The 15052-nt window shown below is 37.0% G+C and overlaps 1 protein-coding gene across 1 annotated transcript in view; it reads left to right on the top strand.

Annotated features, from left to right (window-relative positions):
• Positions 1–830: 830 nt before the first annotated feature.
• Positions 831–15052, top strand: part of BMP5 (bone morphogenetic protein 5) — a 56251-nt gene continuing 42029 nt past the window's right edge. Inside the window, exon 1 of the mRNA XM_071547819.1 lies at positions 831–1502. Coding sequence (XP_071403920.1) covers positions 1019–1502 — 484 coding nt within the window. The 5' untranslated portion in view covers positions 831–1018. The remainder of the gene's footprint in view (positions 1503–15052) is intronic.

The raw sequence follows: 15052 nt of genomic DNA, 5'->3' as shown, positions 1-15052 counted from the left end.
GAGAGTTTCCTATTGAAGTTTCCTAAACCATAGACTCATAAGATGACTCATAAAAACTTCTGTATTACACCTTGATTTTAGCTATCAATATACCCTAAAATTGTTACAGTCAAAATTGATTCTGCAAGCTGTAAGTAAAAAAACAGCCGATAATCAAAACTAGGTATATTACTGTAAATTGGAGAGCGGAGCAGAGGTTTAAAGCTCTGTCTGGCAAGAGAAGGGTTAAGGACTTTTTTGCTATACCCGTTTCAAATTACAATGAGAAGCCTCTTCTTTCCCAGCAGGGTTGTGCTTACATTAGTCTTTAGATCTCTCTTGAAGAGAGCTGTTATATTTGTGCCTGCTACAGTTGGAAATAACAGTTCAGAAGCTGAAAAGAGTTGAATGGATTTACAGAAGGTTATTTTTTGCGAGTAAATTCATGGCAACACATTAATTTGATTAGTACATGCTTTAGAATTACTTTACACTCGAACGATTCAAAAGATGTTAAAGTTATCACCAGGCTGCTGGACAAATATGTGTTACACCACCAAGGTACAGATCAAGACAAATCTGTGACTCAGGATTTTATCTTGGGAAGAGCGCAAGGTGTACGAAGAACTCAGAATAACAAGGGAAGATAACTCTGGGAACTACAATGTGTCAGAAGAACAGCTCTTTCTAATACAGCTCCCCACCAAAGACCTGGTTATCTAAGTTTTATATAGGAATGCCTAGGTCAGCTGACAAAATACTGGTCTTCTGCTCCATAAATGCAGAAAAAACGATAACAACAGTGGAAAATTGGAAGTCTGAATTTCAACTTTCTTAGAAATAACTGCAACTTGACACATTCCATAATATTTAAACAGGGTGGGGGGAGAGGAATCACCAAAGATGTTACGTTTAGAGATGACATTGACATGAAGAATAGGTAAATTTTGTTTTTCAGCTACTGGGAAAGCAGACCTCTTAGGAACTCAGAACAAGTAGGAGAAAAGATTTTTTTTCCTTATTCTTTTTCTTTTCAAAGATGAACCTAACTGCACTCAAAGCTTTCGTGGGCTTGCTCTGGAATTGCTGGGTTCTGGTGGGTCAAGCACAGGGAGGTTTAGGAGACAATCATGTCCATTCAAGTTTTATTTACAGGAGGCTGCGGAACCATGAGAGAAGGGAGATTCAGAGAGAGATTCTCTCTATCCTGGGTTTGCCTCACAGACCCAGACCATTTTCACCAGGAAAGCAGGCTTCTTCTGCACCCCTCTTCATGCTGGACCTGTACAATGCCATGACAAATGAAGAGAATACTGAGGAGCTGGAGTATTCACTAAAGGGATCAATGGCAGGGGAGAGCAGAGGGATACGGAAAGGATACCCTGCCTCTCCAAATGGATATTCGCGGAGAATACAATTATCTCGCATGACCCCCCTGACCACACAGAATCCTCCTTTAGCCAGCCTGCACGACACCAACTTTCTGAATGATGCTGATATGGTCATGAGCTTTGTCAATTTAGGTACGTGAAAATGTTTTTTATTTCTACTCTCTCTGAGAAACTGTTAACCAGGTCTGGTGAGGGAGAAACCTCTCGGCTGGGCTGTAACCTGTTCTAAACCGGCAGGATTGGGCCCGTGCTGCTATGCCACTGCTAAAAGAAAATCGTGCTGATGGTAAAGCAGCTACATTGTAGGTGGCCGTGGAAAAAGATTTTTCTCACTGTTTATATAAAGTCAGTTTCTATAACTCCCCTCTGCTGGCTTCTGTTTTCTTTCTTTCATTGATGTAATGAAAATTCTAGCCTTAGGCCAACTAACTCCTTTTTTTTTTTTTTTTAAAATCTCAAAAAAATCAAACACTTATCCTTATTGCTCAGTTATTTCCCCCACCATTTTCCTTAAAACTCACACATGAACAAACACCAGTTGTTAATATTTTAAAGGCTAGAAAGTTATGAAAGGGAAAAGTTAAGCCATTAAAAAAAATCTTAGGTTATTTAGCTTTTTATTTCTGTTGGTGAGAGTCAGAGTTTTATTATCTTTTCAGCTGGATGGCTGGATTTGAAATAATCTGTTGCTGTTTCCTTTGTTATTTCTATTTAATAACCACAGCCTGTGTTTTATTATACTGCTATGGTGCTCAGAGTCTGCAATCGTTCTTATTTTCTGTGTCATAAATAAATTGAATAACAAGTAGAGTATTAAAAAACAGAAACATGCTAGCAAAGAATACTTTTGAAAATTATATCAAGTCAGACACAAACCCTGATAAAACTAAATTATATTGGCTTCTGAGTATAATAAACATGCTTACCATTTACAGTATAGTTAAAAAAACTTAAATCTCATTTAGAACTCTGCAAATAATTCATGAAATGCGTTTACTATTTTAAAGTATTTTAAATACTGCAGAACTCACAAATTTGGCTAAAAATATACTTCTCATCTGACCTGACTGGCAAGACATTTAATTGAAAACTTGAAGTTTCTCAATAAGCTGGTACAAAGTCTGATAATAATACTTTCTGTACAATGACGCATGTTCCAAACTACTTTCAGATTATCACACACATTCTATACCTTTTATGTCTATCAGGTCTTTAATCCTTGCTGCAGGATTAAAAATGTTCCCAAATACTAAAATCCTCAATAACAGAAGTTTCTAGGAAAGTGGTACTCTAGAGTTCAGTTTTCGTAATAATAAAATCACTTTTAATTGATTTTTTGGCAGATAAGGGGGTGTTCAATTCTGACATCTTTTAAAAAGTAACATATGTCCTCACCTCTAAATATGTTGCTTGTTGCTCTTGCTCCTGAAATAACAGGCTAGGAAAAAAATGTAATTTTTTAAAAATATCTTCCTTATTGTTCCTTATCCTTAAGAAACAGTAACATATTACCCATGTGTTACTTTTAAGTCAATATTGCATGCCTTGATTTACTCAGAGTATCTGGATTCAGCTGAATTTAAAATGGCAACATTATATAGGAAAATAGAAAATGCTCTGATCTCCTCAGCATTAGTAAAGGCACTGATCCTGCAAAAATTTTCCTTGTGTATCCTGAGAAATATCGTCCATAAATATGTCACAGGCCATTCAATCAGCAGCCCTGAGGACTATTTACATGGGACTTAGCCTTTGATTTCACAAAATGTCTTTGATTTCAAGAGGACTTCTTGCAGTGAATGAGTAGAAGTCTTTGAAGGCTCAGTGTCAGATATGTCCTAGGCTGATCTTGTTGCACTTCTTCAGACACAAACCCTCTCTGGAAGAAAGCAAGTTTCCACTAGGTGGGAAGTTTCTAATATTTGCCTCATTTAGTTAGGAAAGCAATGTTGTCTTAAGAAAGTAATTCTGAGAAGTTAGAGAACATTTTCTGTTTCTAAACTGTGAAAACTGGGGGTGAGATGCTGTATTTTTCTAGTGATTAATAGATACCATTAGCTTATAAGAAAATACTGCATAAATGTCAGGTTTTATTTGGCATCTGCAAAATTAAAATGTGTATCAACTCTAAGTTAGCCTAAATCCTAATTCACTTCAAATGCCTTTCCATATATGTTGGATTTTGTGGTTTATCACACATTCCACCCTGTAACATGCGTAAAAAATATTGATGACCAATATAGATTAGCTTCAACGTTTTTATTAAACAATCCTATGTTTCAGTATAATTAACATAAAATTGAAATAAATCATGGAAACAGGTAACCATTTTATATTATTTATGCAGTCTAAGATTGTGACAGATGAGAGCAAGCTCTTTTAATGTAGAATGGGGAAAAATATGCAGTGATAAGTGAATGCTAATGCTGTACTTTAAAATCAATAAATGCTGATGCAGCACACTAATAACTCAACTGGTTCTGCACTTGAAGCCTCAGTCAACTTGCATTAAATTAATCTGCTCTGAAAATAGTATTCACCATGTTCATACTTGCACACAATTAATTAAGGTGTAATTATAAAACTCTATTAATCATCATGATATTTTATTGAAACTTTTGTATGTAGTTTAGCCAGTTATAACAATTTAAGACATATATATATATTAATACAAGAAATATGTAGCTGAGATGTTGGATAGGAATAACTAAGTATAAAATTGGAAAGATGAATAGGCTAAAATGCAAAGTAAAAAAATAGACAATGACAAATAATTTTATATTAAGGAATAAAAATTGAAACGTGCTAATTTTGATTAAAAAACTCCAAGCTTTCAGATTGCAAATAACTCAAATAAAAAAAAAAAAAAGAAGGAAATAATTATCAAGGGAAGTGCAATCATAATTCTGTCAAGCAACCAGGGAGAAAAATAAAAATGCATTTACTTCTCCTGAAGGTAAAATTGTAAACACCTGCTTTTTCTACTGAAATTTATATCAGAATTTCCATCTCTTTCTTTCTTGGAAGATACAAGACAGAGTCTATGTCTTGTCCAGTGTTTTGTATAAGACTGTGTGTGTTGGCAGCTCTCCATAAATATTGATGAGTGTAACAGAGGAGTTAACTGGGTTTGGTCCAGCAGTCAAAGAATAAATCCTCCACTAAACACACTGGGGTTTTCAAAGATCTGATTATATCACCTACAAGTTCAGAACTTTGTTTTCCTCACTGGGTGTTTTTATCCTGTTATTATATTTTATTATATTATTGCAAAGCCCTGAGTTCTCGCATCTTCTTTTTGGCTGGTCTCCCAAAATGACATATATAGGATACCCTGCTCCTCAGAGAACAGGCAAATAATACTCATGTAGTCCTACTCACTTTTCTACTCACTCAAAATTTAGTTAGGGAAGGACTTTTCTAAGATAAATGTTAGTGTTCCCACTCTTCACCTCTCACTGAAAGAGGGGGATTTAATAAAAAAATATGTACATGACTGAGGCTTGGAGAAAAGCAGCACTTTTGTAAACTGGATTTAAACATTTCAAATTGTGATTTTCCCATTGTCATCAAAGTGATCATTAAATCCACTATACTTGTGTTCCTTCTCTTGCAATTCAAATGGCCTATATTTTCATCTGTTTGCAACACATCTGTTAACTTTTCTCCTAGCAGATTGTTCCATTGGATAAACAAGTCTGTTTGCTTTCTTCACATTTTCCTGTTAATTGATATGAACCTTCTATAAAATAGGGGATTAATATATACATATTCTGTGGTTTTCTTTCTTAGCATATAAAATTGATTTCAAAAATATTAATGTGAAAATCGTGATAAAATTTGTGACTCTGACCTACAAGTGCTCATAAGGACAGGATATTATCGAGACTTTAAAGTCACTGGTACACCCCCAAAAGACAGCTTTTCTTCTTCACATACAATCTTTTAATAATCCTCAAGCCACACTTGCTGTGTTCAGTTCTTAAATGAGACACTGAAATCAATGGAAATTTTAGTCTGAGGCACAGAGGGCTGTTCATATTTCTCCATCTTCTCTACCCCAAGTTTGTACACTATCTTACAGATCATATTCTTTTTTAAAACCTGAATCACTAAGCAAATAAGCAAGTTCAAAAGATTTACAGCCCATTGCGTACACTGGAGAATGCTAACATGGCATAGAACAACTTTTATACAGCTACTTTGAGAAACCTATAGTATATCAATCCACACCAAATACCTGTACAAATATATTTTTGTTACACATAAAAAAGAAAGGATTCCTAACTGCAATCAGACCTTGAGCGTATATAGTAGCTCATTTCTTAAATTAAACTAATTCAGTTTCTACAACATTCAACTCACAGCTAACATATCATCAGTGAGGGATATGGAGTGCTAAGCTATAAAATTCCAGGAGCCGTGGAAGGGGAGCTGGGTTTGAAGGATACATACAAAAAGGCCTCAGGATCATTAACTTCTCTCCTCAAAGCTTAGAAATGAGCACATTTTCTTTCTTTCTTTTCCACAGGATTTCAGATGTTGCTGTCTTAATTTTAACTGTACATGAATTTCTTTGGCTGTAGTACAGTATTAGTCCATAAAATGCAGGATTCTAATGAAAATATTGACACAGCATTAACTGAGATGATGAAAAGAGCACTATTATCTTGCTTTGAACAGAGGGATGCTAATACAGAGATAAAACTTGTCAAATAACAAAGAGACTCCCTGTCTTTAATTTCGGAATTGACTCAATACTGAGAAAAAACAAGAAAACATTTATAATTCTTTTGGGGAATGTTAACCTGAAGTCAATAAGATGTCATTTTTTTGTCCTTTACATAAAATTTAAAGCAAATTAGGTCAAGCAGGTTTCACTTAACCTTCCTCATTTGGCATCCCGAAATCCTAGGATTTTTTTTCCACTTAATAAAATTTTTGTCACCCAATCAGTGAGTGGAATGAATTTCTTGTGACCTAGATATGCATTCAAACATTAGAAATAACTCTTAGTTATGAAATAATTTTCTATCATAAAATTAAATATTATGACAGCTTTTTGCAAAATAAGTTTATTTCTAGAACAAAAGGACTTTACCCACAGAATGACACGCCCTAAAAATTCTCATGCAATTCTTACAAATCATTAAGCTGTTTTAACCAATTTTTGTGTGATGACAGAGCAGGTTGTTAGGGCTTGCTTTTGATTTCAAGCAAAAAAATATTCTCTATATTACTTTTTGGAATTACACTACATTTGTTGTTTTGTATTGAAATATTTTATATTTCCTTTGAAATCTCTCAAGTTACATGAATCTTATGAACTATGTAGCTCTACCTCAAAATAGGTTTGTGTGTGATCCATAAATATCATCTAACAAAATAATGTTTTTATAATGTCAATTAATTTTTTTGCCAAAGTTAACACTTTAAATCCAAGTAAATTATTGTATCTACCCAGCCAAAAAAATGTCAAGCTCTCCATTAACTGGAGTATAAAACTGTCTGAGTCTCCTTGCAGACAGGTTTGAAAGAAATTACAGATAACTGAAGAGAAACTGATTTAGCAGATGGTTAGACGTGCATGGTGAAAAGCTATATATATGTATGGATATATAAAAATATATATTATTAATAATATTTTTCCCACTGGGGAGAACGGCTGATCCAGTTCCGCTTCCCCTTTAGGAAGTGCTCCTTTCCAGACTAAACACAGACTTTGGGTGGGGTTGTGGGGATTGTATGTATTGTACAATGCATATTATCCCAGGAAAACAATCTTCCAGTGACTCTAGCTAGCTATGAAAGAGAAAGAAGAAGGCTTGTGGAAACACCTCTGTGTGGAGCGCATTAGGGGAGGAGGAATCCTGCCATGGACTGGATAGAGAGCCTCTTGGTTCGCTCCCTAAGCCATGGGTTGTTTGCTTAGATAACAGGGTAATTTTGGCATCTGTGTGATCTCCCACACTTATTCCTCCTGTTATTATTTTCTCTGGATGTTAAATTATGCAAAGAATTTTACCATGGCTACCTGCCTGCTTACTGCCTGCGCTATGGAGGTAATTATGCCAGAGGCAGTTCCTTTTTCATCTCTTTTTAGCCATGATGGTTCCTTTCAGCTTGCTTTCATCGGCGTACAAACTAATATACTTTTGCAGAAAATTGATTGATTGCAGTCTGATCATTCTAGGTGTCGTCTGGTGTTTCCACATAGCTGAGAATGAACAGTTTATGAAGTGCCAATTGCAGCCTCCAGCTAAAGAAAGGCTCCCCAGGGCTTCAGGAGGGCTCTGGCTGCTACCAGACTTTATAATTATTTCCCACACTTTTCTCTATGCTCTCCTCCTTGTCCTTTCCCTTGTCTCTAACCCCTACCGTCTAGGCAGGGTCACTGAACTTTAGTTTTATGTCAGTGGCATTTGGCTGGAGAAAGGATTAAAGGCTGAGAAGTGGTGAGACTAGACGGCAGTGCAGGAATTGGAGTGGGAAAGAATGAGAGCAGGCATGAGAGAAAAATGGCAAAGCACAGGCCAGGCTTTACAGGGAACATATCCCTCTTCTTCCCAGTAGGTAACAGCCAACCTGAGGGGCTGGATACAGACCTGCTGGGCATGGGAAAGATTCACAAGAGAGAAACAGCCTCTGCAGGAACTGGTATTACTGGAAGATTTAGTCCCATTCCTCTGTTGTAGCACTGAGAGCACTTCCCATGCCAACAGTTACAAAAGTGGAAGTTCATCATGGTAGAGAGAAGGTACATGCAGACAGAGAAAGTGCAAAGAGCATGGTAAAGACAGATAATGTAAAAATGAAGGGGAAAATGAGTCCAGGTATGGGTTTCTTCTCTCAGTAAGCCTTGAAGGCAAAGGGAGCACTTCTCAATCCCTTGTGACAGACCAGCTACCTCAACGTCCACAGTCACTTGGCTCACCAGGCAAAAGTTTTCATCCTTGCAAAATAAAATGCAGCACCCCCCCACCCTTCAGTATGTGTGTGCAGGGAGTACACAGACGGGCTACTAACATTTGCAGCCATAAATAACTTAGAAACTAGCTTTTAGAAACCACAGGTTAAAGGATAAGGGCTGCCATGACGCACACAGAGAGGCTGAGATCAGAGGACCAGCTAAAAGGGGTCAGGAGAAACAATGAATCCCCTTGTTCTGAGTCATATTTATGAGTGCTCCATTGCACCTAAAGTTCATATTTATTGGCTAGGCCATGGGGTTTCCCCATTTGCTCATCTCTTAAAATAACACCCCTGGTTAAACTTTCCTATAAAACCCAGAAATGCTTCAGCAGGCAGACCTTGTCAACCCTGACAACTACATTATTAAAGTTTGTGGGTGGGGTATACTGAGGAGGAGCTGGTTTGTGTTTTGTGTTGAATTATGAATTTGTTTCTATACAAAATATGACTGTAAAACAGGTAGAAAAGGAAAGGTTTTACAACTCAGGTCTCTACTCAGAAACTTTCCACTATTATTGAGATGCTCCAAAAAGTGTATTTAAATGTTTCATTTCCAGCACTTTTTGAGCAACAGCTCTGGTGCAATAGATCAAGAACTTAGCTATATCAACCACAACTCACAGGCACATGTGGTACCTCACCAAAATTCAGTTTTACTTTTGTTCGCACCGCAGTTCAGGGAAACTGAGACAAAAATTGTTAGTGAGTCAGAACTAGAAAACTAACCAGGAGAGCTAGTGCTAGTACATGATACGCATCCATAGTTGACAACCAGTGGCTTTGCAGTAGAAAAATTACATGTAACTCTTCTTTTCAAGGAGAATCAGGAAGAGGAAGAAATTTGAACAGCTTCAGTTTCTTTTAGGTTTATCTTTAACTGACTTAATATTACCTATTCAGACCCTAGGAGAACCTCTGAGTTTTTTCCAATTTGAATGACTCTGTAATTATATCCCTTTGTAGGCTCTGTCTATTAAATGAAATTATTATTGTTTTAATTCACAGGTATTTGACTGAAGTCAAATTAATTAAGCTAAACTCTTATGATCTGCTAAAGCTGTACCCCTATTCCAGAGTAATGATTGTAAATTACGCTAAGTGTATCCATTTAAAACACTCATTTTTTAAAAGTGAAGGAGAAGTACAGGTGAGATATGCAACTATAAGGTACTTCAAAATAATTTGAAAAATACATTGTGTTGGACTTTTACAGTTGTGAATGGCACCATTTTTGGAGGTAGAGGTGTTCAGTTCTGTTCTGGCAAAGACCAAATTTCTGGCAAAAAAAAATCTGTTCTTGGACCATGAAAAAAGAAAGAGCAGGGACACTGAATGAGCAGGGACTCTGATTTTGGAGCAGTGGGCAGATGGTGCCTGAGAGCACCTGGTGCCTGGAGTCATGGGATTCTAGTGGTACAGTTTACAAAAACATTACCTGAGAAATTGAAAGACTGGGAGAACAGTAATGTAGATGATAACACTGTGAGAGCACATCCAAGCCCAGCATACCGCCCCATGACAGCTATAGTCTTTGTGGTGATTTATGATGGCAGAGATCCAGCAGGAACAGAGCTTTGGGAAGGTTGTTCCCCAGGTTACCTCAGCTGGGATATCTGTCAGTAACTACAAGTCATAACATGCTAGTGATCCCAAAGGTTAATCTGCTGCTCCTGACCAGGTTGCCTTGCTTCCTCATACATGAATGTGTGCAAAGGTTTTGCAGTGAGTCTGTCCTGGCCCCAGACTCGGCTAAACCTGAAAGTCACAGAGTGAAATATCTGAGCAGCCAAAAAGGAAAAACCTGAAGAACCCCAGATAGAGAATGAAAACAGTGTGCCTCTGTTTTCTGGTCTGTAATATGAAGATGGGCAAATATTCCTGCGTTCATTTTCACTTCTGTGCACTGTCATCCTTTCACCTTGCAGAGAACTGGTATAACTTTCTTCTTGCACAGCCTCTTTTTACTCTGGCAATGTGCTCTGTAAAATACTTCCCTATGAAGAACCTCATAACACCTTGCATTTCCTCAGGATGATCCCAAGTGTTATTTTAGAAAGGGCTAAAAAAGCCCTTCTATAAAGACAATAAGTTTATTGTTTTTAAAACAGACAGTTTACAAAATAATGAAAAAGAAAGGGAAACACTGAAATTTAAGCACCAAAATTGTGTTCTGGTGTAATGGAGAGAGGATGTATGGCTAGCTTAGTTCTTGTTCTCAGAATATAGGTTTGTGCCTTTCTGAAGTATGTGTGCATGCATATCAGTCTGTATGCATAGCTTTGTGTATGTAATGTAAAACTCTTCAGTTTTAGTCACTGGGATTTTTCCCCCTTAAATCATAGTATTCTTTCCCATCAATACTATGTGGCTTTAGCAGCCCTGACCTTTCAAGCTGCCTGTTTGGACCAGTGTTTATCAGATGACCATTTGACCTCCTTGTTAATTGTACTTAATTACATCCTGTTGTAACATTTTGAAATAAATAGGAGAGTTTATAGATCTGCTCCAAAGACCTGAAGACTAAAACAGCAGCAGAATTCAGTGGTATGAGGTACTGACTAATCTTGTAGTTAGGTCAGTAAGAGCTGTGGCTTGTCCAGTCGATTGCAAAATTCGATCCATGTAGTATCTTTGGTACTTCTGCAAATAAAATCACAATTTTTCTTTGTTCTGAAAAGGGCCTCTCCTCTCTGATTAATAGCTTGTGTATTTTTCCAAAGAGATCAAGAAAGGAGTGAGAGACCTATCAACAGTTCTGCAAGGGCTAAAGTTCACATATGATGATATAGAAGAGAGAAGTCTCTGTTGCCACAAGTGAATGTGGTTTTCCAAAACTTCAGAGTTCCTTATGCTTCCATAGAATTACCAGTTCCCATGAGCTTTTTGAGACTTATATTATTTTTGCTGTGAGGTTTTCTGTGCATTAAGGACATAGGAGCACATCTAAGGTTTCATTAAAGAGCAGCAGAAAAACAAAAAAATTAAAACAAACAAACATCCATAACGAGCTGCAGTTCTTGAAAATGAGTGCTCTAGAGGCTCAGAAAGCAACTCCAAACACTTTTTCATATAGCCAATGGCTTTTGAAACACGTGGCATTGAACATATTGCTTCTCTTCTCACTAATGATGAGGCAAATATATATGCCTCCTCTGCTGTTGGTCCATAACTCACTTTCCACAAACTTGATTTATGAGATTATAGTAAATTTGATTTTCCAAAATGAATAAAGAAAAAAGGGACTAGAAGCTATACAATGATTACCAATTCAAAGTCTAGTCCCAAGACTTTAAGGAGTGCAAGGCGAAATAATACACCTTAGGTTTTATTTTATTCAAAAACTGATAATTAAACTTAGTGGAGAATCAAGTGCCATGAAGAATTGTCTATAGTGGTAAACTCCACATAATTATGGCATTATTGTGGTGGTTTATCATCCATCATGAGTCGTGCTCTAGATAAAAAGACAAGCTACTTATGAACTGAACAGTACCGTGAAAGCTAAAGGTCTGTACTGTCTTTCATGTAGCAAAGTTTAAAGCTGCAGTTCAACCAGACATTGAGATTACATGGTTAAATATTTTTATGTATCGATGTACATTACAAGCCTATATGATTATACAGAATTTGCTAAATGTCATATTAAGGTATTCAAGAGATTGTGTTGTTTAAGTCCTCTTTGGCGTTCAGCAATAGTAAGTATATCTGAAATCATACAATGAAATATGATGACTTTCATAGACAGCTGGTTTATTTTTCAGAATTTTGAAAGGCAGTGTAATGTGACACTATATAGCATTGTTTATTAAGGTAATTTAAAATTAGGTTTTATTTCAGGATAAAGTTCTTTCTTTTTTTTGATTCCTTGGTTGGCTCCTTTATTATACCCTATAGCTATTGTTGGGTCTTCATAAAGTAATATTTTTCATCCCTTCTTTAATTATTGAATTAGTAATCACACTTAATGAGGCTGTATATCATAATGAGATCACATTTACAGGGAGAAACATTTATATATATATCAAAATTTTAGTTTAAGTAAATATATTTTAAATGGTTTTTTATAAAATATATGTATGTATATATATGCGGTAATGTAAAATTCAAAGTCAGTTGATGCTGTGGAGTGAATTCTATTTACTTTGAGTTCATGCTGCAATTTACTTAGTCAGAATGGAGGAAGTAATGTCATTAAGATTAACATTATATTGCCGCCATTCTGGTTTCCAAGCAGCTATATTTTGCTTTCTCCATAATTATACATATTCCTTAGAAATGGAAAATACAAAGGATGTGCTTACTAGCATGTGTGTGTGTACAGGACAGGCCTTACGTAAAAGAGGTTCAACACAGGACTTGAACCCATAAACAGGCACACGTGTGAACTGAAATCTTGGCTCTATGGGCACAGCTCCCCAACAAGTTATGACCTGTTCATCCTGCGTTTAAATTGTCGTCTGCCTTTATATGTGCAAAGGTGATTGATAAGATGCTGTAGAATGTTAGTGGTGGTGTACTAAAAAGATTGCATTTGAAATGAAAGTACTATGTAGGTGGTCAGATTCCCACTCCCTACTTGTTCTTATGCTCTGCTCAGAAATACTCCTAAGTTTTGCCTGAGACACATGAGCTCAGCATATAGTACAAGCTTCAGGAGACCATCTTTGCTGTTCCAGAGATGTGTGATATCTATAGATACCTCTACAATCAGTCTGATTATTGTGTTCATAAGTAAATGGGTGAGGAATATGAGAAATACAGTCCTAGGCAGAATAACTGAAAATGCAGAAATTTTACAAGTCCACAGTCCTGGGCAACCAGCTCTAAGTGGCCCTACCCGAGCCACGGGATTGGAGCAGATGACTCCTGGGGTCCCTTCCAACCTCAGCTGTCCTGTAACTCTGTGATAGAGTGACTACAAAGAACGGGAACCTTACTCATCTTAGACACTGACATCAACTGTTCTGACTTTTTATTTTAGAGGGGAGCGATGATCTTGCATCAGATGATTGTGGGATGAACACTACTGTGTGCCTAAAGTGTCCTACTTTTTCTTTCTACTTTGGAAATTATTTTCTTGCTCTTTATGTCATTTTGAGTCTCTTGCTTCTTTCTCCCTGGGTCAGTCTAAAGTAACCTATTGTGAGGGATCATGACCTGCTGTCATGTTACCTAGAGGTAATCTGAGCTCTTTCATGGTACAAATATTATTTGTGAAGATTAGCTTTCCTTTCCACTGGCAGTGCAGGTGTAATGCTGGATGGCCAACCATATTTTATTCACTAGCAGCCAATAAGTTTCTGCCCTGAAAGCAGGTCAAAATAGTCATTCATTTTGGTAAGTTTTGAGCTTTCAGTAAGAAAAAAAGTCCATGGTTTTTTTTTTCCTTCTTGTTGAGGGGACATATTCCATATGAGCAGTTATATGGGGGTGAAATAATCTCTATGAGAATAAATCACAATCAGATTAGACTGATGGAGCTGCAGAGGAGAGAGTGCATGTTGAATCAGCATTAATAGTCTGTTAAAATCACAGCCAGCTCCCAAACTGGCTGTTAAAACATGCTGTCTGAAAGTGCCATTCCTCACTGCCACTGGCCAGTCTCCTGTCTGCTCTTCCTCCTCATCTTCTTCCTGTTTGCTCCTGGTGTAATGTCTTGAAAGGCCTGTCCCTGCTGTGGTTCTGGCTCCATTGCTCTGTTCCTCAGCACCACTGCTTAGGCCCTCATTGTTGCTCCTTAGTGTTGGCCAACAAGGAGAGTGCACTGGACAAACCTTGAAAACAAGTGCTATCAGTTTATAAAAGATGAAGTTCCAACCTCTTAACATTTTTAATGTTATGATGGTGACTCATTCAGTACAATGATCAGCCCCAATATGCGCTTGTTCAACCAAAGTATAAATCTGAGGACCTCTGAATTCCTTTGAGCCAAGCTGGCACACTAGCTAAGCACATGGCCTGTTACCAGCTATTTTTTGTGAATGTATTTAACAGCCTATCTATAACATAGCCTAGGAAAACAGTTTTTAATTTGTTATATGTAATGAAGCCTTTTTCTACCATTTAAATGTGATATTGAGAGTTTCCTTCCTCATCCTTGTCACAGCTGAACTGATTTTAATGGAATGTTTGTTCACTGTTAATGGGTATGGGTAATGTTAAAATACTCAGATGTGAGTGCTGGGTAAGCAGAAAATACTGTCTATCCAGTTGTATCCAGTTTGGTATGCAGACAAAACTTCTGTGGAAGTATTTTAACAAATTCCGCAGCAAGAAATAGATGGAGTTTATTAGATGACGTGTGAATGGTAAATAGTGGAGTGACTTGCCACTGGAAGATGGAAGTGAGCAGAGGGTTAACACAAGCAGGAACTAAGGAGATGTGGGAAGATAGAGTGTGCTTTAATGTTTAGCTTTTCCTCCCCTGCCAGTCGCCCTATGATGATGTATGCCCTTTCACCCTCCTCAGAAGTTATGTTCCATCTGTATACTTTTACAGTGTCAAAACAGTTATAACTTACACCTATTTTCTGACCATTGGATCCCAGAGGTATAACTTTTGTTTCTATTCAGTTGCAGCTGAACCCTTTTCTTCTGTCATTTGTTAACCTTGAGGTTATGTTGATCTGACATTCTGACTTTCACACACAGTCAGAAACCTGGCAATAATTGTTAGTTTTCTTTGTGATATCTGTGATTAGAGGAAAACA

This window comes from Pithys albifrons, chromosome 2 (assembly GCF_047495875.1).
Source record: "Pithys albifrons albifrons isolate INPA30051 chromosome 2, PitAlb_v1, whole genome shotgun sequence".
Classification (NCBI taxonomy): domain Eukaryota; kingdom Metazoa; phylum Chordata; class Aves; order Passeriformes; family Thamnophilidae; genus Pithys; species Pithys albifrons.
Note: the sequence above shows the minus strand (reverse complement) of the source record. Positions and strands in the feature narration are given on the sequence as shown.